This window comes from Megalobrama amblycephala, unplaced genomic scaffold (assembly GCF_018812025.1).
Source record: "Megalobrama amblycephala isolate DHTTF-2021 unplaced genomic scaffold, ASM1881202v1 scaffold370, whole genome shotgun sequence".
NCBI lineage: Eukaryota > Metazoa > Chordata > Actinopteri > Cypriniformes > Xenocyprididae > Megalobrama > Megalobrama amblycephala.
Window position 1 is genome coordinate 105,068 of NW_025953349.1, and position 26,025 is coordinate 131,092.

Sequence of the window (26,025 nt, forward strand, 5' to 3'; positions counted from 1 at the left end):
ATTATATAGACTTTTTGAGAGCACTTGTCAACCATCAGACATAAAACCTGAAGGAGTTGACAAAATATAATTTTTTTCCACTTTAAAGGGATAGTTCACCCAAAAATGAAAATTTGATGTTTATCTGCTTACCCCCAGCGCATCCAAGATGTAGGTGACTTTGTTTCTTCAGTAGAACACAAATGATTTTTAACTGCAACGTTGCTGTCTGTCAGTCAAATAATGCGAGTGAATGGGAACTCTATCAATAAGAGTCAGTGGCCTGTTACGTCATGATAACTGATTTTATGGAGTATATCATGCACACTTGAGTTTTGTTTATTAACCAATTAGCCTATAAAATGTAGATGTTTGAAAACTGCCGAACTGACCCCAAACCAGCCCAAGTTTTGTCCACCTGCCCAAACAAATTTTTCCCCGCACAATCAAATTCAAAACCTGCCCAATCTGGCATCACTGAACACAAAATAAAATCCAGCCCTGGTCACTCCTTTTATCCCTCCAGATCTCCTTCTGTAAGGCCTGTGTGATGCGCAGGTGACACTCAATAGCAATTGTGCCACCAGTCTCATTCCACTGCCATGGCTCTCAGCCCCGCCCTGCTTGCCAAACACCTCGCCCCTCACAGGCTGGGGGTACCCTTGGGACTGCACTCTACTCCCCCTGCCCTTATATTTCCACCTTTAAACCATTTTAATCCATGATCATAAATGATTTTGTATTTTATATATAATTGCCCTGAAAAAATGGCAGATGGACTGAATGAAAATTCACTCTCTGACAGTAGGTGACGCTTATAGAACAGCAGAAATAGAGCAGTTACCCCTGACACAAAGCAGCACTGCACTTACAAACATATTTTATTATAAATTTTATTCAGAATTATACAGAGGTATGAAGAAAACACCAGTCAATTCTCACATTTATAACACCCCCTCTGAAATAAAAATAATAAATATTATTATAAATTGCTTATAATTGTACTGATATTCCATTTAATTTTGGGCAATGCTTCTTTCTGTGAATCTTTGCAACTCTGGAGTGGCCAAATCTCTTTCCACATTGATGGTATTGATACGGCTTCTCTCCAGTGTGAATTCTCTCATGTCCTTGCAGGCCTCCTAACTGTTTGAAACTCTTTTCACAATATGAACACTTGTAAGGTTTTTCTCCAGTGTGGGTCCTTTGGTGCACTTTTAACTGAGTGGCTGTAGTAAAGGCTTTACCACAATCGGAGCACAAATACTCTTTCACACCAGCGTGTATTTTCTCATGGTCTTTAAATTGGCCCAGCCATGAAAATGCCTTTCCACAAACAGAACACAAGTAAGGCTTCTCTTTTGTGTGAACTTTCATGTGGTCCTTTAGGTCAGATTCCTTAAAAAATTTCTTACCGCACTGATCACAGTCAAATGGCTTTTCTCCAGAGTGAACGAGCTTATGAACTCTGAGACTATTTGACCATTTTAAATTCTTTCCACACTGATCACATGTGAACGGCTTCTCTTCAGTGTGAATTTGCATGTGAATTTTAAGGTTTTTGTAGCTCTTTCCACATTGAGGGCAGGTAAAAGACGTTTTGGCTTCTGCTCTTTGTAGTTCTTGTCCTTTTTTTTCTCCAGTTATGGCATCATGAAGTTCCTGAATCTGATGTTTCTTCTCCATTTCATTCAATTCTTCACTTTCCTCTTGCACTTTCATTAAGTCTAAAATGAGAATATAATGCTTTTAGATGTGATTTTCAAATATCACTTCTATTTGTCCTTGGCTTATTAACAACAATGCTATTTTTGCTTCTATGAATCTTTAACAACGATTTACTATTCTGTTAATCTGTCAGGAAAATGAGCTTCTTTCATTTTTTGAACAGTCATTAATGAAGAATCAAGAACAGACACCAACCTCTTTGTTCTTCAGTATCTTCATCTTTAACTCTGCATGCTTCTGAATTTCTCATATTGTCATTCTCTTCTTTAATAATCTCCATCTTTACAACACCTTTCAGTTGGGAATGACTTGAATGAAGGTATGAGCAGTAATTGCTATGAGGTATGAAGGACCAGATCTGAAAAAGGTGATTATGATATAGATTACTTCATACAATGAATGCCACTTCAACCTCATTCAGTGATTCAACATAAATGAAACACATTTTAAATTTTTTTAAATGATACCACTGTGTCTGACGCTGGATACAAAAAGAAAAGCTATAATAAAGTAATTGTAACCTTTGGGTGTGTGATATGTATCTTCTTACATGATATGGTAATTGTCACTTACATGATGAGATCGACCAATAGCAAACCACAACCATCCAATCAATTCCCCATGGACAAAATCAAGCCCCGCCCTACATTTTTGTTTGAGAAGCCATTTTACTTGAATATACACGTCACAAATGGAAAGAAAAGCATATCGCAACTTCTATTTTATGCCAGCTTAAAGCAATATCACACAACTATTTGTGCTGTTTTCCCTGAACATCAGCACAATTGAAACAACTCATTATATACAACAAATAATTGCTGCATTTTTCCAACTCATGCAAGTATGGTTATACATTTTGATCTGTTTTCTTTGTTATGTGTGTTCGAAATTTAATTGGTTATATGAATACATCAAATGCTGGAAATGTGGGTGATTGAAGAGGTGAACACTTAACAATAAGGTTTATTTGTTAACATTAATTAATGTATTAACTAACATGAACTAACCATGAGTTATACATTTGTTACTGTAGGCCCTATTTGTTAATCTTTGTTAACTTTAGTTAATAAAAATACAGCAGTTCATTGTTTGTTCGTGTTAGTTCACAGTGCATTAACTAATGTTAACAAGATTTTAATGTTGAAATTAACATTAACAAAGATCAATAAAAAATGGCCCATATCAACCTTGATTGACATGGCAATAAAATTCTATCACATTATTTTGTCAGTTAAAGTTTTGGGCTGGACTTAAGGAAATGAAGCATTACTGAAAAGTATAGAACTCAACCAATGTGAAAAACATAATTTGTAGCATCATTGTTGCATTTCAGATGCTGAATATTGATGTCTGTGAGTGTATAAATAACACTGTCATTGTTAACATTTTGTTTAAAACATAATTTGTGCCATTTATACACTCATAGACATCAACATTTGACATATGAAACACAACAATGGTGACATGCTTCATGCCAGCATACAAAAAATATTCATGGTTCCCAGCATGCATTGCGGCATGAATAAATTATGCAGCTGAATTATTATTATTAATATTATTATTATTATGTTTCCACCATTGTTGAGATTTGTATGATGAGTGCTGATGTCTAAGTGTGTTGTATTTAATTTTTAAATAGTTTTGGACAATCTAACATAAATCACTTCAGTGTTAAAAATTATTTTTATCACATGATTTTAGTTTAATACATCTCATATAACATTCCAATTGCAAAAGTAAGCAAAAACTACAGAAAAAGTAGTTGTTTAAACCACTTTAATGAAGTCATTTGACTGTTAAAACAGACATGTTGATCTGCTTTATCAATAAAGAAATGTTTTCTGAAAACACCTGCAATTGATGAAAAAGAAGCAACTCAAAAAAGTCAAGGGTCAAGAGCCCAACTAAACAAACACTAATCTCCATGATGGTGACCTGAATTGAAACATTTTAATAAGACATCAACATCCAAACCTCTGTTAATTCTCAATAAGAACTGCTAGACGTCTGACAGAAATAAAGTCAGTCTGGCTAGTAAAAAGGGAAGCTGGTAATCCTGTTTTTGGAGTTGTTTAACCAGATATTGAGAGATTCCATCTCAATATTGATACTGAAGATGTTAAAACATAATATAAAAATAAAGTAAAATAAATAAAGTAAAGATGAATTTGACTGATAATGTTGTTTTTTTTCCCCCAGGGTTTCTATAGATATCGTGATATATCATTACCGTGAATTCTTTTGGCCACTAAAACTGGTGTGAAAAATCTGATATTGTGACAGCCTGGTTTCTCCCAAGGTTTTTTTTTATTTTTTTTAATCCATTCTATCACCTGATGGAGTTTGGATCCTTGCCACTGTTGCCTCTGGCTTGCTTAGTTGGGGACAAATAATATAATATAATATAATATAATATAATATAATATAATATAATATAATATAATATAATATAATATATAAGCAATATTATTGATTTGACTGGACTGAGAACTGAACTGAGCTGGACAATGATGTCTATGTTTTCTGCAGAACTGCTTTATAGATGAAATGAACTAATTTAATAATTGATTATCTTTACAACCAAACTGAATCAACACTGAACTGACTTCAGCTGAACAATGACACTTTACTTTTAGTGGTTCTGTACAGCAAAAATGAACTGTATGAATCACTGAATCATTTTCCTGTTATTACTGTAAAGCTGCTTTCAAACAATCTGTATTGTATAAAGTGCTATATAAATAAAGGTGACTTGACTTGACTAAGCAACACACAGTTTTTCATTCCTGAATGAACTTGAATCAATGTTTTAAATGAATTCAAGGCTTCATTGACACGTACACTCTGCTGGAAAAATATACTTTTGACTGCCTATGTGGTAGAATGGCGAAAAAAATTTAAATCACTGCTACCTGACTAGAGAAAACAGAGAAAAATGGCTGTTGTCTTCCCTTTTGCCAAATATTTAAGAAATCTTCAACACCCATAATGCACTGGGCATGATATGGATAGGCTATGGATAGGCTTGACCAGAGTACCACCTTGTTTTAGTAGGAAATACTTCTTAGCAAACATTTAGGCACATGGTGTTAACTTATATTGTTCACGAGTGCAAGAATTCAAAGAGTAAACATTTCGAGGGAGTGAGTAATTTTTGGTTTCGAGTGAAGGATCCAGAGTGTTGTAGGCATGGCTTAAAGGGATAGTTCACCCAAAAATGAAAATTATCCCATGATTTACTCACCCGCAAGCCTTTCTAGGTGTATATGACCATCTTCTTTCAGACACACAATCAGAGATGTAAAAATATCCTTAATCCTCAAAGGTTTATAATGGTTGTGAATGAGTGGCCATGTTTAAAAAAAAATCCATCCATAATCAAAGTAATCCATACGGCTCCAGAGGGTTAATAAAGGCCTTTTGAAGCGAACGGATGCGTTTTTGTAAAATATCCGTATTTAAACCTTTATAAATTCTAGCTTATAGCTCTATAAATAACTAGCTTCATTCTACAGAACTACCCACATGTGCTGAATTACTACACATACAGGTCAGTTTATTTGATGAATTCATTTGTGAGGTAACACAGTTTCACATGGTTTACACTATCATAATAAACTGCATTTGAGTGTGTTAAATTGTTGGCTGTATGACACTAGCAGTAAACTAAATCAACATTAGAATATCATACTGATGATATTCTAACATTTGATTGTGTTGAGCTGTACAACATTGATTCCTTTTATGTACATTTGCTCACCTGTCTAATAAAGCACATGCAAGAGTGGTGTCTGTCAAGTCGAAGTTTGTCACAAAGCTCTTGGAATTTCAAAAACGCCACACCGATATTGATCTTCGTTTTATTTCTCCTTTTGTCCCAAACTCTACTTGACATTACACAGTTGTCCACATCTGTTGCCATGGTTACTATGGCAATACAAGCAGAAACCAGGGATAATACAGATATTATGTCATGGACAGGCGACAAGTGACATGGTACGGGCACTATTTAAAATTGTGAATTTAATTTGGAAACATTTAGGATAATGTAAGAACACAATTTAACGAAATATATATAACACTGTGCAAGTGGTTTTTGGATATTTTAATACAAAAATCTTACATACTGTTCCTTTAATAATTATAACATAGCCAAGAAAACAAATATATTTTTTAACTTGTTTATTATATGTTTATTAATGGCAAAATCAGTATGGACCATTACGCTGAATGTCAATTTTACACTTTGAAACATTATTTCCCCCATATGTTGACATTTTATTTTCACAAATGTTATTTGAAATATTAAAGTAGACACTTTACTTGCATTTGAGAACTGATGAGAAACAATTAAACTTCAGAGACTTTACGACGAGACAGCAGTCCACAAGCAGAACATAAAGAATGCTGAATGTAAGAACAGTTAAACTAACACATGGATCATCACATAGGTTACAAAATATTATGCTCACGGATACATTTATACAGTTGCTATAGGCATTGATGTATTCAATAAAGAATAACAACAAATAAAGTCACAGAATCCCAGTTTTAAAACATCGCAAAGTACAAACAATAGCACAACTGAAATCAATACAGACAATAGTTGAAAGTTACACCAAGATGCCTGTCATTCAATTATGTAGGACTGCACAAAATGAGCAATAAAATGTATAAACAGCAAAAAGAAGGTAAACATTTTCATTGTAAGCGGTGCTGAAACTATACCTAGCCCATATGAAATAATTCAGTAAACGTTCTGACTGAGAAGGAGCGCATATCTGGAAAACTCATGAATATGCGATTTCCATGCTACACTGAATCCATTGCTTTCAGTTACAGAGAGACAACTATAAGACATTAAAATTGAGAACAATAACTTAACTGAACTACAACCAGCACTTACCAAATGAACAAGACCACCAGGGCTAAAGAGTTGTTGTTGTTGTTGCTGCTGTTCTTCTTCTTCTTCTTCTTCTTCTTCTTCTGTTGTTATCGGCGGGTGGCAAAGAAACCTAAGATGCATTACCGCCACCCACTGAAATGTATGGTGCGTTCAAGTCATGTCGGAAAGATCGTATTTACGAGCAGAACCGACATGAACGCCACCACAATGTCGTAAATACCAGTGGGAAGCTCGTAATTTTCTTTAAGCGCCGATCTATACGAGTTGGGGGCGTGTCAGTCAGAAACATAGCGAAATACCACAATACTTGCAGGTATTTAGCAGTGACATTGTCAGGCTTTTCTATTTACAACGAAGTAAGCTGATTCCAAGCAAAAATACGATAGCATCACAATATAAAAATGTAATATGTAACAATACATTTTACAATGGCTTCATAAATTAATTAAAAACATAAGCAACATACAACTAATGCACATTCTTTGCTCTACATTTTCTAGAAGCAGAAGTGTTGTTATTTTGTGTAATTAATTTAGAGAAGGCACACCGCCATCTTACTCCGACGAAAGTGACTTGAACGCACCTACTGTTGTACACACGACTTCCCACCTCGTACATACGAACTTCCCAGGAAGACTTGAACGCACCAGTAGTGTGGAGCTTCAAAGCGTTCGTGGTAAAAAAGAAATTGCTTATAGTGTTTATACATACAAGCGTTAATCTAATATAAATAAAAAAAAAGCATAAGTAAAGAGTAGGCTACCTGAAAACCATACTTGAGTAAAAGTACAGATACCTTACTGCAAAAATGGCTCCATTACAAGTCACCAACGACTTGAAAGTTTTATTTAACAATAGCCTACTTGAGTATTTTACTTTACTTCACTAAAAGAAGCACAGGTCCCCAACAATATGTTGGTGAAAAACAAGTAACAGTTGATTTGTGAGGTTTTATTTCCTAAAATATAAATGAAACTGAACACTTCAATATTTCATCAAATCAAGATCAACACAACAGCCTCTTAAACATGGCAGATTGAAACATGGACCAAACAAGTCAGACTCAGTCAAACTCAAGTGTTCAAAAAAGGTAAAAGTTTTTTTCAAAAAGATTTTTTCAGTACAATGAACAAATAAAATAAAATTATTTTAGTTAAAGTAAAATCAAATATTCAGAGCCGACTGTGATGTAGGCCTACCTCTCAGTTTCAAACTTCAACAAAAGCTGGTTCTCAAAGTTCCTGGAATTTATTCTAACACTTTTTGGACTGAAAATGAGGCCAGTGCCAAAAATTCGCTCACATGCAGCAGATGTAGGGGAGTGTTGAACCTTAATGACATCTTCAGTAGATGTGGGAAGATTTTCAGGACACCCATGTCGTCACCAGCAATTGTCAGTTAGCTATCAAGCACTGTAGGGCCTTGCTGTGACTGGGATGACTTCAATGGCTTGAAGAAATCCTCTTCCTTCGATGAGGTGGCATCAAGCTGTGAGGTCTCCTCCATATTTCCCTTTATGAAGTCAAGACCTACAATACTATACATATTTAGTAATGTTTCTGCAACAATTTAAAAATTATTTTTTTGTTAAAAATATAAAGCTTATATGCACTTATTTGTTTTAAAATATAATATTTATCTTATCATTCCAAAGTTCCAAAAATTAGACACATTACTGATAAAAGTGTGTATAGAATATTGCCAATTTTCCCCCAATGCAATTATGTAGTTATCATATGTGACCCTGGACCACAAAATCAGTCATATGGGTCAATTTTTTGAGATTTTGAGAAATTGAGATTTATACATAATTTAAAGTTGTTTAAAGTCCCTAGCAATGCATATCCACTCACAAAAATACATTTTTGATATATTTATGGTAGGAAATTCACAAAATATCTTCATGGAACATGATCTTTACTTAATATCCTAATGATTTTTGGCATAAAAGAAAAATCGATAATTTTGTCCCATACAATGTATTGTTGGCTATTGCTACAAATATACCTGTGCGACTTATGACTGCTTTTGTGGTCCAGGGTCACATATACAAGAACACCCATTATTCCATCTAAATGTTTTAGTTCTAAAATCAGTTTGTGATTTAAGAAAAAAAAACAAAACAAAAAAAACATAAATCTGTACTAATTAGTATGTCCCTGCTTTTCATTTAGTTTTATATGCATATGTCCATGAACTGAGTTTGAGGATGGCTGCATCAGTTGTCAATAAGTTTTAAACTTTGGAGGATTGCATCCGCAATCAGCTCAGGATCATTGAGCATGTCCCCGAAGGCCTTGTTGACACCCGTGAGGATTGCATCTACCAGGCTCTTGCAGAGTTTCATGGATATCTTGGGTCGTATATGTTTGGAACCATGATTGTTGAGTGTTGGTACAAGCCAGCCCATGTGCATTGTTTCCACCCTGCAAGATATTAATCAACTAGGCAAAAGCCTTTTTGGGGAATACATTATGTCACAGATATGGCCTTATCTGTGACATAATGTATTCCCCAAAAAAGGCTTTTTTCTGCAGGAGTGAACCTATAAAAGAACAACCTCATTTAAGACTGTATATAAAGTACTTTGCTGCCGTACCATGGGTGCAGCAGGCGCAATAATATTACGCAGCGTCTCTCACAAATGTCTCCATGGTTGCAAGGCATGCTCCCTGTGCAAACGGGGTCACAGGTGCTGCGTAATATCATTGCGCCTGCTGCACCCATGGTACGGCAGCAAAGTTCCTTGATTATTACGTTGGAATGAGAGTATAGTTCCAAGCCATATCGGCCTAGAAAACTTTTACTTTTCCGTCGGTCTTAGTACACGATGTAACTACAGAAGAGTCAACTTTTAAATAGGAAAAATATTGAAACTCTTTGGTCATTTTTGAGCGAGATGCAAACGGTCTAATCAGATTCAATGAACTATGCTAAGCTGCAGCTAAAAGTGGTATCGCCAGACCCGGAGATCGGCTGAATGGATTCAAAAACGGTAAAACTCAACTGTTTAACTCTAGGGAAGTTGGAAAATGAGCCTATTTTCAAAAAAAGTGGAGTGTTCCTTTAAGTGACTCTTAGTCTAAATAATGAGAGCCATGAACGCAACGTGCTCGTTGTCATGTTCTCACATTGAGGATATGAACCATCCAAGAATGATGCCTTGGCATGAGTGCAGCCCAAACGCTGAAGGCAAAGCTCGTGGCCGTCCGAGAGAGACGTGAAACGTGAAACTACCACACTCAGAAGAACACAAACAGAAAGGCATGTGGAAATACACACAATCAGCCGTGTAATGCCCTCTTTTTTACCTGGTTGTCCATGTCCAGACATGCAAATTTCACTTGCCAATTGCATTGGCCTTTTCTGAAAACGTCACAGGTGATTGGGGCTCTCAAAAGTGACCCCCTATTAAAGGTCTTTCGACACATCAGAAAGTGGCCGACAGAAAGGGAAAAATTGTTTCAATCCCACCACCCCCACCAGTGCAATGAACTGCAGCCACCAATAAGGGGCTCTAGTGAGCTTTGTTTATCGTAGGCTTTAGTTATAGCCCAGTAAGGTCCGGGAGCAGCACATTAATAATTTTTCACCTTTTAATTATTACTGTATAGCCTGTGTTACAGTAGAAATTTTGTTAAAGTGTGTTAAAGTGACTTTAATTGCCAACCCATTCGAGTTCATTTTAACTTAGCAGTATAACAACTTGTAAATAGTAAAAGAGCCCAGCATGTTGAGGTCAAGCAACCCAACTGGGTCGTCAAAATTTGGGTTGTGTTTAAGCCAGCTTCTTTTAAAGTGATTGTAACATTATATTACCATAAAAATATGACTTACATTTCTGCCGTTAAACCATTTAAGCAAAGGCATGATCATATATATATATATATATTTTTTTTTGTATATAATTGCCCTGAAAAAAAAAAAAAACAGCAGATGGACAATGAGAATTCACTCTGACACTCAGTAATGTTTTTGGAACAGCAGAAATAGAGCAGTTACCCCTGTACACAAAGCAGCACTGCACTTATAAACATACTTTATTATAACCTTTATTCAGCATTATACAGAGGTATTAAGAAAACACCAATGAAACATTTCCCACATCTCTATCACCCCCTCTCAAATAATACTAAATTATAATAATTAAAAAAAGGTTTATAACTGTGCAGCCATTCCATTTAATTTTGGGCAATGCTTCCTTCTGTGAATCTGTGTAGTTCTGAAACAGATGAATCTCTTTCCACATTGATGGCATTGATACGGCTTCTCTCCAGTGTGAATTCTCTCATGTCCTTGCAGGCCTCCTAACTGCTTGAAACTCTTTTCACAATATGAACACTTGTAAGGTTTTTCTCCAGTGTGGATCCTTTGGTGCACTTTTAACTGAGTGGCTGTAGTAAAGGCTTTACCACAATCGGAGCACAAATACTCTTTCACACCAGCGTGTATTTTCTCATGATCTTTAAAACGTCCCAGCCATGAAAATGCCTTTCCACAAACAGAACACAAGTAAGGCTTTTCTTTTGTGTGAACTTTCATGTGGCCCTTTAGGTCCGATTCCTTAAAAAATTTCTTATCACACTGTTTACAATCAAATGGCTTTTCTCCAGAGTGAATGAGCTTATGAACTCTGAGACTATTTGACCATTTGAAACTCTTTCCACACTGATCACATGTGAACGGCTTCTCTTCAGTGTGAATTTGCATGTGACTACTAAGGTTTCCTTTATTTTTGAAACTCTTTCCACACTGAGGGCATGTGAATGGCTTCTCACCAGCGTGACATCTTGTGTGAATAATAAAGCTTGAATTACACGTGAAGCTCTTTCCACATTGAGGGCAGGTAAAAGACTTTTTGGCTTCTGAATCTGAATCCTGAATCTGACGTTTCTTCTGCATTTCATTCAGTTCTTCACTTTCCTCTTGCACTTTCATCAAGTCTAAAATGAAAATATACTTTTAGTTTTGATTTTCAAACACACTTCTATTTGTTCCATGCTATTTCTGGCTTCTATGAATCTTTAACTGCTGTCTACAATTCTGTTAAATCTGTCAGAAAATGTGTTTCATTCATGTTTTTCAACAGTAATTAATGAAGAATCAAGAACAGACACCAACCTATTTGTTCCTCGGTATCTTCATCTTTCACTCTGCGTGCTTCTGAATTTCTGATATCATCATTGTCCCCCTTAATAATCTCCATCTTCACAACAGCATTTAGTTGGGAATGGCTTGTATGAAGGTGTGAGCAGTGATTGCTTGATTGATCTGAAGAAAAAAAAAAAAGATTACTCTATAGATTACTTCATACAATTAATTCCACTTCAACTTTATTCATTCAATGATTCAACAAGAGAAATACATTTTAAATCTTAAATGAGACCACTGTGTCTGACACTGGATACAAAAAGAAGAGCTATTATTAAGTAACAGTAACCTAGGGGGTGTGCAATTTGCATCTTCTACTATAATATGGTAATTGTTGTTTTAACAAGGTGAAAGCTGACATTATCAAGTAAGTCACACACTTTGCAACAAACAAAACACGCTTTGAGAGTCCTATTAGAATATAATAGAAAGTTAAAATGCCCTCAAAATTCAAGGTATGGGTGCAAAAATGCTCTTGAATGTGTTTTTGTCTATGTAATATACTTAGTCACTATGAAATCAAAATGGACAATCTTATTTTTTTATAGAAATTTGCGGTATTTATCATAAATTATTTATTTGTGCACGTCATTATTTTTTAAATAATGAGGATGTTCCTCATAATGTTTAATCAAAAATAACTTCCCCTCCCTCTTGCAGCGACATCTCTGATGATGATGTGTTTACTGGTGTGAGGGCGGGGCAACCCGTCACTCACATGAGTTCGACCAATAACAAACCACAAACTTCGAATAAATTCCCCGTTGACAAAATCAAACATCACCCAACATTTGTTTATGTTTGAGAAGCCTTTCTATTTGGACATAGAGTATATAGGGAAGAAAAATATATCACAACATCTGCTTCATGCCAGCTATAAGCAATATGTGACCCTGGACCACAAAACCAGTCATAAGTCGCACGGATATATTTGTAACAATAGCCAACAATACATTGTAAGGGTCAAAATTATCGATTTTTCTTTTATGCCAAAGATCAATAGGATATTTAGTAAAGATCATGTTCCATGAAGATATTTTATAAATTTCCTACCATATATATCTAAGATTTTTTTTTTTGTGAGTGGATATGCATTGCTAAGGACTTTGGACAACTTTAAAGGTGATTTTCTCAATATTTAGATTTTTTTGCACCCTCAGATTCCAGATTTGCAAATACTTGTATCTTGGCCAAATATTGTCCTATCCTAACAAACCATACATCAATGAAAAGCCTATTTATTCAACTTTCAGATGGTGTATAAATGTCAATTTAAAAAAATTGACCCTTATGACTGGTTTTGTGGTCCTGGGTCAAATATCACACAACTAACGATTTTTTCTTTAATATCCGCACTATTGAAAATGTGATACTGATTTTATACATGACACTGGAATTTTTAACTTCCATACGATACCTTGAAAAATATCTATGTTTGATACCATATTTAATGCAGTTTAGATTTTTTTTAATATTATATCATAATTTGTCTATCCATTTAAATTATGTCTATCAATTTAATTTACATTAAATCAATAATTTCAAGATTCGAAAAGTATGACATGTGACAGTAATCCATATGAATCAAGTGGTTTAATCAAAGTCTTCGGATGAGACATGATCTTTTTACAATAACTCATCTAAATGTTTGCTCACTCAATGTATGTGTTTTTACAATGAGGTAATTTTGTTGCAAAAGCTTTCACACAGCACAAGCTTAATTTCAAAAATTGAATTAGTAAACAGTCAGTAATAAAATCTGAATAAATAAACTAGTTACAAACGATAGTAGTGTTGCACGACATACTAGTACTAGTATGAGATACATTGCCAAAAAATGATGTGTGGAAAAATCATTTGTTTAGATTTTTAATACAAATAAGCACAAGTCAAGCTACGATACCAAACAGAACCACAGGGAGGTGGCAAAAGACCACTAAACCAGCTGCCTTGCCTTGACTGCATATTGCTATTACTAAACCTGACCCTTGCATACTCTTCTTCGGCCAGCATCCATTATAAAACATTTGCAGGACACAAATTTTGACATCTACATGAATACAATGAAATGTGTTTATGCAAAAATTCAATGTTATAGCGATCAGTGCACTGAGAGCACTCACTGTTTGCGCATCAGGCTTAATAATGGACTCAGACATGCCTAATATATGTCACTGTAATCGTCATTTTAAAAACCGTTTGCTTTATCCAACCGAGAGATTTGCATATCATATGCTCATGCAGTGGCTGGGTGTTTTGACCCGCTGACACAGGGTGATGAGAAAAGGCTTGGGCTGCTTCAATCATTGAAAAGGAAGAGGCCATGTTTTAAAGCCAAATACACACAGAAATTATTAATTTACTGAAATCTGGATGTGAATCACTATTCTCTCGCCATTTCTAATGTAAGCCTAATCAAGAGGGTTTCCTCTGCATTAGTGCTATTTTAATCTGACTGCTTAATTTGAGCAAGTACATAACCAGCCATTGTTCAAAACTATCTCCTTACCTTAGACCGACTCACATTAAGCTTGTAATAATGTTTTCTAATAAGAGCGGTACTGGTGGGTTTCCACAGGAAATTCAAGCATGCAGCCGTTCGTCTTTGCATCATTACATTACGTCTGTTTACATAAAGATGGAGTCCCAGCTAGTAGATCATTTATAGCCTTTTCTCACAGCAGCTGCAATAATTCAATTTATCATTTTAATGGCGGATTGTAATCCGGAAAGGTCCAAATGACAATCATCAATGACATCTGGAGATTCACCCGTAGTCAAAAGCAAAAGACTTCGGGCTGCGGAGTGGCTACAGAAATTGTATCTACAGATCATAATACACACTAAATACACAGTCAAGCAAAGCTGATGTTGTTAACATTAACAATTTGAGAACAAATTATAACAATAATAATAATAATTTGCATGGTTTGACGTGATCCGAGCTAAGCGATTGTTAGATTTAATCACCACTGGCAGCACAATTTATTGTAATGCTTTTTTTCCCCTCAGTTGGTCAGAACAAAAGTGGCAGACATGTTACATAGGCTACTTGTTCAGATGACATTTTCCAGTGAAAATTCTTATTTTGGTCATACTTCCAAGACGTAGAATCTGTGATTCTGAAGTACAGTATCCACAATGAAGTGGTGACTGACAGCAAACATTAGATTCATCTGCACTGAGGAGCCGTGCCGACGCACAACCCAAGTAAAGATAATTCTGCAAATATTTGCAATTGCAGGTTTCAAACAGAGATGGCAACAAAGAGGCAAAACTTATGGACTGCAGCTTTAAGTTGTTTCTACATTTATTTGGAGAGTAACTGTGAAATTACTACAATATAAAAATATCAAAAACTCCAATGTTTTTATCACAATTAATTGTGATTAATTACAGAAAAATGTGCAATTAGTTATTTAATTGACTGACAGCACTAGTTTAAATTTTATTTACAATATTATTGCCAGTTTTCAGTCGTTGTATTTCATTAGGTGCATCCCAATTCGCATACTTATGCACTATTCTATGACATTTTTAAATATAGTGTGAGTAGTGCGTTCACAGAGAAAATTCCAGAGAGCAAAAGTGCACTTTAAATACCCGGATGATGCACTAAATCAGGGGTCGGCAACCCAAAATGTTCAAAGAGCCATATTGGACCAAAAAAACAAAAAACAAATCTGTCTGTAAGTGTATATTAGCTATATTAGCCTACTATCAAAATGACTAAGTAGGCTACAAATACATAATGAGGTATTCCCGAGGTATACATTTAAAAACTGCTGAAAGCTACAGAAAAAGCAAATGGATCGGTGCAATTCACAGAAACAGCTGGACTCCAGGCAGAGAAACATGGATTTGCATTTATCATTTTGTGTCAAATTGTTGGATTTTGAGGTAAAATCATTCCATATATATTGTATTGTTATATTATGTTGACAAATCATCAATTAAATATTTTCCATCTTATATTCTGCATAATTGTGTGTTTTAAAATAAACACTGACAAAAACTATACTATAAAACTATATATATTTTAGGGCTGGACAATATGACGATATATATAACATTGATATAAGTGATTACGCGGATTTAAACCTACCTATACTGTAGTTATATAAAATATTCACAGGCAGATTTGCTTTATGTATTTCCCCGGCGTCGAAATCAGGCACATGTCAGGAAACACGACTCCTGGCTGTATGTCAATATCCATGGATTAGGTTTATTTGACAAGTTGTAAGAAACACTTTCGAGTCCAACCTTTAGTGTAATGGTTTGTTTTACTCGCGTTTTCAGTTTCCCCTATTAAATACAGTCACGCAGCAGGTTCTTTTGCCACTCAGTCCAGCTGAGGGAGCGCGCTTTCGGCGGGAAAGTGACGTTGCCGCGCTGAGGCTGAAACCTTTTACAGTCTATGGCTGAAACGTGTGTCGCAGGCTATGACGCAAATCTTCATTGACAGAAATGTTTAAATTTAATTTTATACACATTTTTACAGCATTGGAAAACGTTAAAAATGTGTCATGTTTGTCCTCCTACAGAAACCATATGAAAACAAAAAATATTTTTCCATTTTCATACATTTTTGAAAAAGGTCCAGGGAGCCACTAGGGGTGCACTAAAGAGCCGCACGCGGCTCTAGAGCCGCGGGTTGCCGACCTCCGCACTAAATGAACAGAAAAAAACAAAGTGTGGAATGTTGGACACTTCATGCACTCAGCTGTCAAAGTTTTAATTACGTTGTGGAAAGGGGATCAGACTCCAATGTTGAATAACAAAATAAACTTATAAAATTCATACACTACATGGATGAGTACATAGTGCATATGTACATACTGTAGTGTATAAGTGCACAGTGTATAGTGTGTCATTTGGGATGCAACTATTGTCTTTATGAATGGGTCAGAAAACACCTGTGCGTGTTGCTAAGAAACATTCTACTCCTCCCAGATAGCAAATGACATCTGGCCCAGTTGTGGCCTACATCTCCCATATCTTCTGGCCCACATACCGCATGGAATGATTGCAATGACTCAACCTGAGTGTGGCTGGCAGTAGCATACATATCTGGGCCAACTATGGCACATATGGCCCAGTTCTGGCAGCGGCAATGGTCACATGGGCCACATCTGGGCCAAACACAACAAGCCACAACTCACATACTCGACCATATTACCATTGCCACTGCCAGAACTGAGACACATGTGCCATAGCTGGCCCTGATATGTATGCTGTCTGTTTGGAACTATTTTTGTAGGTGAAACAGACAATATTTTTTTCTTATAATAACTTACTTAATGAACTGTTGCAGTAAATCATACCTGTATCACGATTCGTTGTACAGACTAGTGTTTTGAACAGGAGGTGCAAGCAAATGTGATGCACGCCACGGTGCACCACGTCAGTTTCTCATTATGACTTATTACTACAAAAAACATTGTGTCATGGAGATGCAATAAGTTTCAACATTTCTAAAACAAAATAAAAATACATATTTTACATATTGATTTGCTACCCTTTCTTGGGCCAAAGCTGTCATGCATGCTGCATTGCTGTGTCCACCCCTTGCAAATACTGCATCAAAATTATTAGTTTGCAAGAATAAATATTATCAAGGTTGTAGCTACATTCATTCACAGCAAACATCTGAGCTCACTTCTGCAACCGCCAACACAAAGGCCCTGTCCCAAATGGCGCACTTCATGTGGACTTTCGGTCTCGTGGACTTAAATTGCACGTGCACGCCGAGTCTACGAGTCCGTAGGCCGTCCCATTCAGCATTTTAACGCTCTGAAGTGTGCTCAGCAGTGCCCCCTTTGTACCCTTGAAGCAGTCTTCTGCGAAGCCCGCATAGATGCAGGCTCTGCACACTTTAACTACCCAGGAATCCTTGCGAAATGCCAATCAGACAACGGATGGGAGGAGATTTCACTCAAGAGCAATTGATGACATGGCTGAAAAGAAAATATTTAAGTGTAGGTATCATTATGGTTAATGACCTAGGTGTACATTTTACCAGTTGTTACCTACAGTTTTTACAAACATTATGGTCATCGACCAGTGGTTGATATCTCAAACATAATAATAGCGCGTTGAGTAATACGATCACATTATGATTCATTAAATAAATAGAACCGAATGTCAGGGCTTTACTGAGTCATATGTAAACCTAGTATTTATATTTAAACCTGTAAATTCATCTGAAACTCACGCACATGTTTATTATGTGTTAAAATTGTAATCTTAGTTCAAATGGAACATTATGTATTATTACAACTGTATACATTATAAGCATGTATATATTGTCTAATGCCCAGGTGGCATAAGCAAAAGCAGGCTGTGTAGTTGACATGGAGATAATATTTTGCAAATGAAAAGAAACCTGTTCTCGATGCTAAATATTATAATATTTGTATAAGATATTTGTGATATTTATCTAATAAAGGGACTGATGAGACCTTTCAGTTTATTCGGCTCCATCTCGCAAACACAATGGTAAAAACAACAACAACAATAGGCAGCATATTCCCCGAACCTGCAGCTCCTGTCAAAAAACAACAAGACCGTTATTTCCGGCGTGACGATCGAGTCTGACCCAAAAATACCTCTCAATGCGCCCTCGTGGACTCGCGCCAAGGGCTCTATGGTCTGCACTACTTGACGTCAGCAAAGTGTGGACTCTGAGGAAGTCCACAAGTCCGGAGTGTGCCATTTGGGACAGGGCCGGGACAGGGCCACTACATCACAGAGGAAAAATACTTCTCTCACGTGTCAAAACTCAGCGTCCCAGAAGTTTGCGCTCTCTGCTGTTTCGGAGCAATTGTAAACTGTTTGTTCTTCATTGAACAAGAATATTTTAGCGTAGCCTACCGTATGTTAATCTAAAAATTGTTACAGGTGCTTGTGGGGGAACTGTAGTATGCCTACAGAGCTAAAGAACAGAGATAAGAGATAGAGCATGGTATTGTTTTGTTTTGCTGTATGGAGATAAAGCGGGTATTGTTTTGTTTAATTACGGTTATAATTTACAAACGTCTGTAAAAACACCGACAAAAAAATAAATAAAGTGCATAATAAATGTGCGTTTATACGGTGATCGTTTTCGGGATAAAACTAGCTAGTTTCTGTGAATGCAGTCAGAGATAATGAAAACTTTAGCCAAACTAAAGTTTAGCCACATTAGCCTTACAGCATTCTAACAAGCTCATCCATAATGGAAATTTGGAAACATTCACAAAATATGAAGTGCCATACTTACTTGTTCTGGATATGAAGTTAGAGCACGAACCGTTGGTACTGACCTTTCAGACACAACTTTTTTGCAAATCCAGCGTTGAACTGACCTTTGTTTGTGAAGCAGTCCGGCGTAAAATGATTTGCGCAAATATACAACACTTTACTGACTTTCTCTGGCACATTTCCTTCATAAATGAAATTCATCCACTGTGTCCTCAGTTGCTCGGATGCCTGGAGTCTATGGATACTTTTATGTTCATCAATACATCCAATAACAGAACATTTGTAATGTTTCTTTGGCACAGACATTGTATCTGCTGCTACAGCGAGGAAACAGAAATGGCGGACTGTCGCGGCTTATGGCAAGCCGTTTTAGCATACCCCTGGCTGTAATAGTCATAATTTATCGGTCTTTGTCAGGCACGTGATTTTGTTGTGTGTGACGTCACCGCGGCGCCATATTTGTGGTATCCCTGCTGAGTGTGAGAATGAAAGAGATTACACGAGTAGAGATAACAAGCAAATAACTCGCAAAAATGAAGAAGCACAAGAAAAAAGTTAAAATGTCATATCGCGATAAACTCACCAAAGATGCCAGGGACCGTTATTTGGAGAAATTTTCATCCATTCATAACATAGTTCTGTACGAACTGACCGCAGTAAGTTGGAGTGCTGCTAACCCCGCACCTAAATCATTATACTTAAATATTAACTATCTTGTTTATGGTATAAATGCATAGTGAACAATTTAAAAACTATAAATCCCTTGAAGCCCACTGACATTTCATTAATTGGTGGGTGCAGGATTTGTTTATATTCTGAACGAAGGACTGCGATAACACAGTAGCCTAGTAACGATAATGATGATGATGTCGTGTTAACTATATAACAAGTGCATGATTAAGGATGGTTTAGTGTTGTGATCAGGAAGAATTTTTAACTAATACTACCCCTTTTTTTGCATTTTTTTCTTTATTGCATTAAAGGCAGGGTAGTTAAAAAATTTGTTCCAAATTTGTTTAAACTGTCTATATATATCCATGCATAATTAAAATGTAAGAACTCTGATAAAAAGAGTATAAAAATCGAGTGACTCTATACCGTTTAATCTGTATTAAACACAGCTCATTATTTCCATCCGGGACGAAACATAGGATTGGCTTAGGCGACTGTCACTCTCTCGCAACCATGGCAACCACACATGCCACACATGACCTGCCCACTTGCGCGCGCACGTTTGATTTGGGGAATTCAAGAGGCACGGATCCTAGGAATACCTAAACAATGGCAGAGAAACAGCAAGCAAAATTCACAGTACCAGCCTATGCAGTTAGTGAAGGCAAACCAGGCAAAAAAAGGAAGACAGTAACAGTACAAGAAAAGGCAATGAACAAAAAGTCTTTGGATAAACAAAGAAATAAAACGCGAGTTAATATCGGCGTGGCTTTCCAGCGATGGCGAGAACTGAGGGAACTCAAGGGGCTGAAAAGTGACTCCTTGATGGCTTTATTTCTGCTGGACAGGTAAATCTTTCTTTTTGTATTTTGATCATACATATTTTTTTGTTTATTTGTTCATGAAGCATGTGTCATTAGCACACATAGCTGCGTAATATAGCTAACATAACATTACTTAGCGAGCCGTAGTAGAGACGATAAATAATCTATAGGCCTAGCTCAAGATGATAGCTATAGTGTTGAATTGTGCATAATTTTGCTTTAGATAACTAAATACATGTTTAACAGATAGTAGGCCTAACGTTACTCCGCATCTAGGAACTTTTCTTAGAACTATATTTACCCTCTGTCTAACTCTTTTACCATGTTCACCTGTAAGTTTACCTGCACGTTTTTTTCGCCTTTGTTTTGTTTTTATATTCTCTACCTATGTTTACTGATGTCTTTATCTTGTATCTGTGTGTGTCGTACACACTTTGTTGTATGTGTGTGTTATTATTTTGTGTCTGCAATGCAGTTGTGAGTTGATATTTGAGTGTATGTTACTCTGTTTATCTGTAGAACAACGTATATGTTATGAATCTTACACGAAATTCATCTTTATCACAGTGTAAATGATGGTAATGGAAAAACGTGTATCATGCAACCTGTTTTTAGCTTTGCCTTATAGATAACTAGCTCGTTAGCGAATCAAAAAATATATATTTTAAACTTTACCAATATCAATATGCTAGCTTGATAGTGAGTACTAAAATACATCTTGTTTGTTTATCTTCATAATTATAAAGTTATTTTTATTACATGTGATTCTGACATGATGTCACTACATGCACTGTGCTCCTTCCTCTCCGCTCGTCTCAGGTAAATAATGCGTCTTCCAGCTCAGTGGTCGGAGTCGCACGTTCATGCGTTTTGGGGGCGTGGCTTTGGAAGGAGCCCAGAAGGGAGGGGGTGGAGTGAATGGAAATAATGAGCTGTCTTTAAAACAGTCGTGAGAGGTCTACAGACACTCGATTTTTATACTTTCTTTTTCAGAGTACTTACATTTTAATTATTAGGGGTGTAACGATACGCTCAGGTCACGATACGATACGTATCTCGATACGGAGTTCACGATACGATACGTATCACGATATTTTGAACAAAATGAAACTGAAATTCAAACAAGATTTATTAAAAAAACATGAACAAATTTCAATAATTTTCCTTGTTGTACATACAAGATCACATTTCAATAAAATAAATAAATATAAAATTTTAATAAAAACCTTCTGTATTCAAATTAACAGTTGAATAGGGCTGTCTGTCACTGAAAAAAAAAATGTTAAATTTAGAAGATTAAAGATATTTTTCACATATCGCGTCTAAAAACGCGTGGAAGGCGCGGCCGCACCGCTTCTCCTTCTTTCCAAAGCGCTTGCGCTCCCGTGGCGTCGGTCGTTGCTATGCAACCATGAACTGAGCTCTCCAAGAGGATCAGGATGTTTCTGCAAAGGATAAATGATTTCTAGCCCTTGCATTAGTTTTACTACGAGATATATTGATGGAGATAAGATATAAAACCACCATGTACAGCTATGATCAGCTGTTCGGCTGAGCTTTTGATGTTTTGTTACGGAAAGGCCATAGCTGATCGGTTGATTCTTGTCACACGACCTGCGGTGCGCTTGCGGCATTCTGAGAAGTTGAGAATTGCACGCGCGTCGCGACCGCGTTGATCCCTTTATGAGCGCGCCTGCCGCGCGGCTACATTTGAAAATAATAACTGACTTGCACGCGGAAAAGACGCAATATGTGAACGGCCCCACAGAACTTCTTAAAGCAAAGCATCGCAAGCGTCTTTTGCTTTTCTGTGAGCACAGCTGTTGCTGTGCACTGCGGTGAAAGAAAGCCACGACGTTTCTCACGCGACCATGCAAGAGACTGACATGAGAAACGTTTAAACCTGCTTGCAAGATTCAATGTGTGCCCGAAACACTTACTGAACTAGAGAGCTGATTGAGACACACCATCTACGATGAATCGTTACACCCCTAATACTTATAGTAATTTAAAAATGTGGTAGCATTGGATCTGGACAGGAAGGATAACTCTGGGAGTTGGAAGGGGTGTGTCGCGATTCTGCCTTCTCACATCGCGATACAGGTTCGTGGACCTGCGTATCGCGATTTCGGTTTCATATCGCATATCGTTACAGCCCTATTAATTATGTATTGATATATAAATAAAGTTTAAACAAATTTTGAAAAAAAGTTTTTTATACATTTTTTACCTACCCTGCCTTTAAGTACATAAACCAATGTATAACACAATAAACATTGTTCCAATAAACATCACCAGAGATGTATGTAGAATTTAAAAATGTATTTTATTATAGTACATTCTGATATAGAATACCTTTTAGAGCCAAAATAATTTGTAAATTATTGTCCTCCATCTACCTCTGTGTTGTCTGGGTCAATGACATTATGGGTATTTTTTTTTTTTTTTTGTCCAAAGGCCTTAATAATAATAATAAAAACAAAGATATGTCTTGTAAGTTAAATATCTGGTTTACAGATTGTGTATATTATTAATTATCCTGTTAATACTGTAAGTGCATATACCTGTGAACTCATAAAATAAATCTACAAATCACCCTGAAAAATTTAATTATACATGCTTTATTGTTCATGCAAGACTGGATAAAGCATCAGCACATTTCTACACTACAATTCTACAAAAGATTCAAACATGCGCTGTCAGATTGGATGGTTTCTCTGTGAAAATCTCAAAACAGTCAATAATCTCTGCTACTCTGTATTTAAACAAAGTAGACATATTTCTGTGCAAATCATCTCTGTCTGCCCATACAGCTGAAAGCTTCAGGTTTGCATATAGATATGACACAGTTTCATTGAATGTTCTGTATACTGTCTCAGGGGAACATGAGAAGTGTTGTGCAGGCAGATCAAATCTGAGGTACATCAAGGTTTACAGAAGCATTTGAAATTTGTATTTGTTGCATCTGGAATCAGAGGCACCAAAAAAAAAAAAAATTGTAATAACGCCATAAAGGTTCCCAGGTTTGGCAGACCCGTATAGTACATTAACATCATCTCCAAAACAAACATCAGACATCCTGTACATATCAAGTCGGTTTACTTCTGCACATGCAGATCACCATCTCCTCCAGCCTCCTGCATCTTCTCAGTGTGAAGATGATCACTTTCTCCAGCCTGATGGACCATAGTGTCAGCTGACTGACTTGGGTAAAGTTGGTTTTATATTCGCACATTTGGACATCTGTATTCAATAGCCTTGTTAATCACACTACATTGGACATTCACAAGTAAATATGCCATTAAACAATACTTGCCTATTTTGATCGACTGTGAAAAATGTTATAAGTTGACAATCGTTGGTTGTCAATATCATGTTGCTGCTTAAAATTCGCAAACATTAATTTACTGCACATTTATTGGAAAGTCTGAATTTATCAGAAGTCCGAATGTGCGAATATAAAACCAACTTTACCCAAGTAGCTGACTGCATTGTTTTTCCTTAGTGTCTGTGTGTGCATCTCAATCAGCTCTGAGCTCTTGAATCAGTATATTGTGTATACAAATTTTGTGACTGAGACCGTCCTGATCAGTGCCCTAACTACTGAACTAGGGAGCTGATTGAGACACAGCCTGTGTTTAATGCTGATGTGGCCTTAATGTAGGAAGGGATGGTGTCCAGTTGGGTCAGTCTCCATAATCTTTAAGCAGGCTGATCTGCAATGAAATGAAAAGGTTTTTAGCTACATAACATAAGACCACAGCTGTAAAAAGTAGTCAGAAAATTAGAATCAGCATATGGATACAGAGCAAAAATGTCGTAGCTTAAGTATATAAAATAAAAATGCCGTAGCAAAATTAAGAATAAAAAAATGTAGACATATTCAAGTAAAAGGATTCAGTTTAAATTGACTATTGTTTCATAGCACATACAATCCAAAACAATGCGTTGCTATAACGTTTGCTACTTTAGAAAACAGAAATCTCTAACTCACCTTTGTGAAAATGTAGAGAGCAAGCATACATGAATGGACATATCTTGACGAAAGTGATGTTTTGCGTCTCACCGCGGCAACCCATGTGTTCCGGCGCCTGTTATTGCCTCTACATACTCTCCATACAGCCTTTTTTCAATTAGGAAACCGACTAAATCTAATCTCGTAGTAAAGTTTTTGACATTTTCTATTGTGGGACATATTATTGCAGCTTTTCACACAACAAAAGTGTGCCATTTTTACAATGAAAAGAAGCCAAAGAAGAAACAACTCTGCACTGATACAGAGATTGTTTGGATACCTCACAAATGGCGGCGACACCCATAATGCACTTCAGTTTTCACGAGTGTGACGTCACCTGACAAAGACCGATTGGACTAATTTATTGGAATTAAGATATCTAAAATGTGATTATGACTAATCACATAGTATGCACTGAAGATATCTACAATTCTATTTTGACTAGTCATAGGCTATTCTTCCATTGACTTCCAATTTGAAAACATATTCTGATATCTACAATAAGTTTTGACTAGTTTAAATTGTAATTAACAATATCAATAATTGATTTTTGTACTAGGCATTATTCTAATTAGAGATCTCAAATTACAATCTTACTACACAGCAAAAACTGCAGTGTTAAATTAACTCTCCAGGGAGTACATGTGAGACCATACTCAAGAGTGTTAAAGTTAATGAGATAATTAAGTGATTAATTGAGTGATGATTAAGCATTATTGAAGACACCTGATAACAAGCAGAATCACCAAAGGAGAAAATCACATTTTTTTAAGCCACCATCGTGGAGATGAGGGTTTGCTTTAGTTGGGCTCTTGACCCTTGACTTTTTAAAATAAAACTTTATTTGGGCTGTTTTAACTGAGTTATAACATCCAGACAAACAAGTGGAAAAAATGGTCAGGTGATGTTGGTTATGTTTTTACATAATCATTAATTGGTCTGAATATCTGAACTCATTTAGAGTCCAATCTCTGAGTTAGATTTACATTATTGATTACAGCAGCACAAGATCCGCTTTATCAACATAATCTGAAGTATTTCACAAACAGTTGTTCTGAGCAAAAAAATTTATATATATATTTCTCTTAGGCACACACAGACATCAAGAATCAGCCTGTGAATCTCAAGGACGGTGACAAGCAACATATTCTGATCAACAGATCAACTCTGAACATTAGAAAACAAGCTACTAAAAAGTCACATAAACGGAACAAAATAAAATATGAGAATAAAGAAAATTACTAAGACAATTCAGCTCATAATTTATTCATGCAGCAATGCATGATGGGAGCCATGAATTTTGATTGGTGGCTCCCAGAATGCACTGCAACATGCTTTATTATTCTCACCATTGTTGAGATTCACAGACTGATTCTTGATGTCTGTGTGTGCCTAAAAGAAAGATTTTTTTTTTTTTTTTTTGCTCAGAACAACTGTTTGTGAAATCCTTCAGATTATATTGATAAAGCTGATCTTGTGCTGTAGAATCACAGTGCTGCTGTAAT

At 36.2% G+C, this 26,025-nt stretch overlaps 2 protein-coding genes across 5 annotated transcripts; both read right to left on the reverse strand.

The window, feature by feature from the left end:
- Positions 1-856: 856 nt before the first annotated feature.
- LOC125261215 (zinc finger protein 431-like) lies at positions 857-7,704 on the reverse strand. The gene is made up of 3 exons (XM_048179831.1): positions 6,614-7,704; positions 1,903-2,065; positions 857-1,706 (listed from the first exon to the last, which is right to left on the reverse strand). Exons 1-3 carry the CDS (start codon positions 6,731-6,733, stop codon positions 973-975), a joined length of 1,017 nt encoding a protein of 338 aa, XP_048035788.1. The 5' UTR covers positions 6,734-7,704; the 3' UTR covers positions 857-972.
- Positions 7,705-10,649: 2,945 nt separating this feature from the next.
- Positions 10,650-19,415, reverse strand: LOC125261210 (zinc finger protein 239-like). Of its 4 annotated transcripts, none has more exons than XM_048179825.1 (3): positions 19,029-19,415; positions 11,735-11,884; positions 10,650-11,556 (listed from the first exon to the last, which is right to left on the reverse strand). In XM_048179825.1, the coding sequence occupies exons 2-3, from the start codon at positions 11,817-11,819 to the stop codon at positions 10,772-10,774; spliced, it is 870 nt and encodes a 289-aa protein (XP_048035782.1). In that variant the 5' UTR covers positions 11,820-11,884; positions 19,029-19,415; the 3' UTR covers positions 10,650-10,771. The 4 variants fall into 4 exon arrangements, with proteins under 4 accessions (XP_048035782.1, XP_048035781.1, XP_048035780.1 ...); XM_048179824.1 differs by having other exon boundaries at positions 19,114-19,401; XM_048179823.1 differs by having other exon boundaries at positions 19,072-19,401.
- Positions 19,416-26,025: the final 6,610 nt, after the last annotated feature.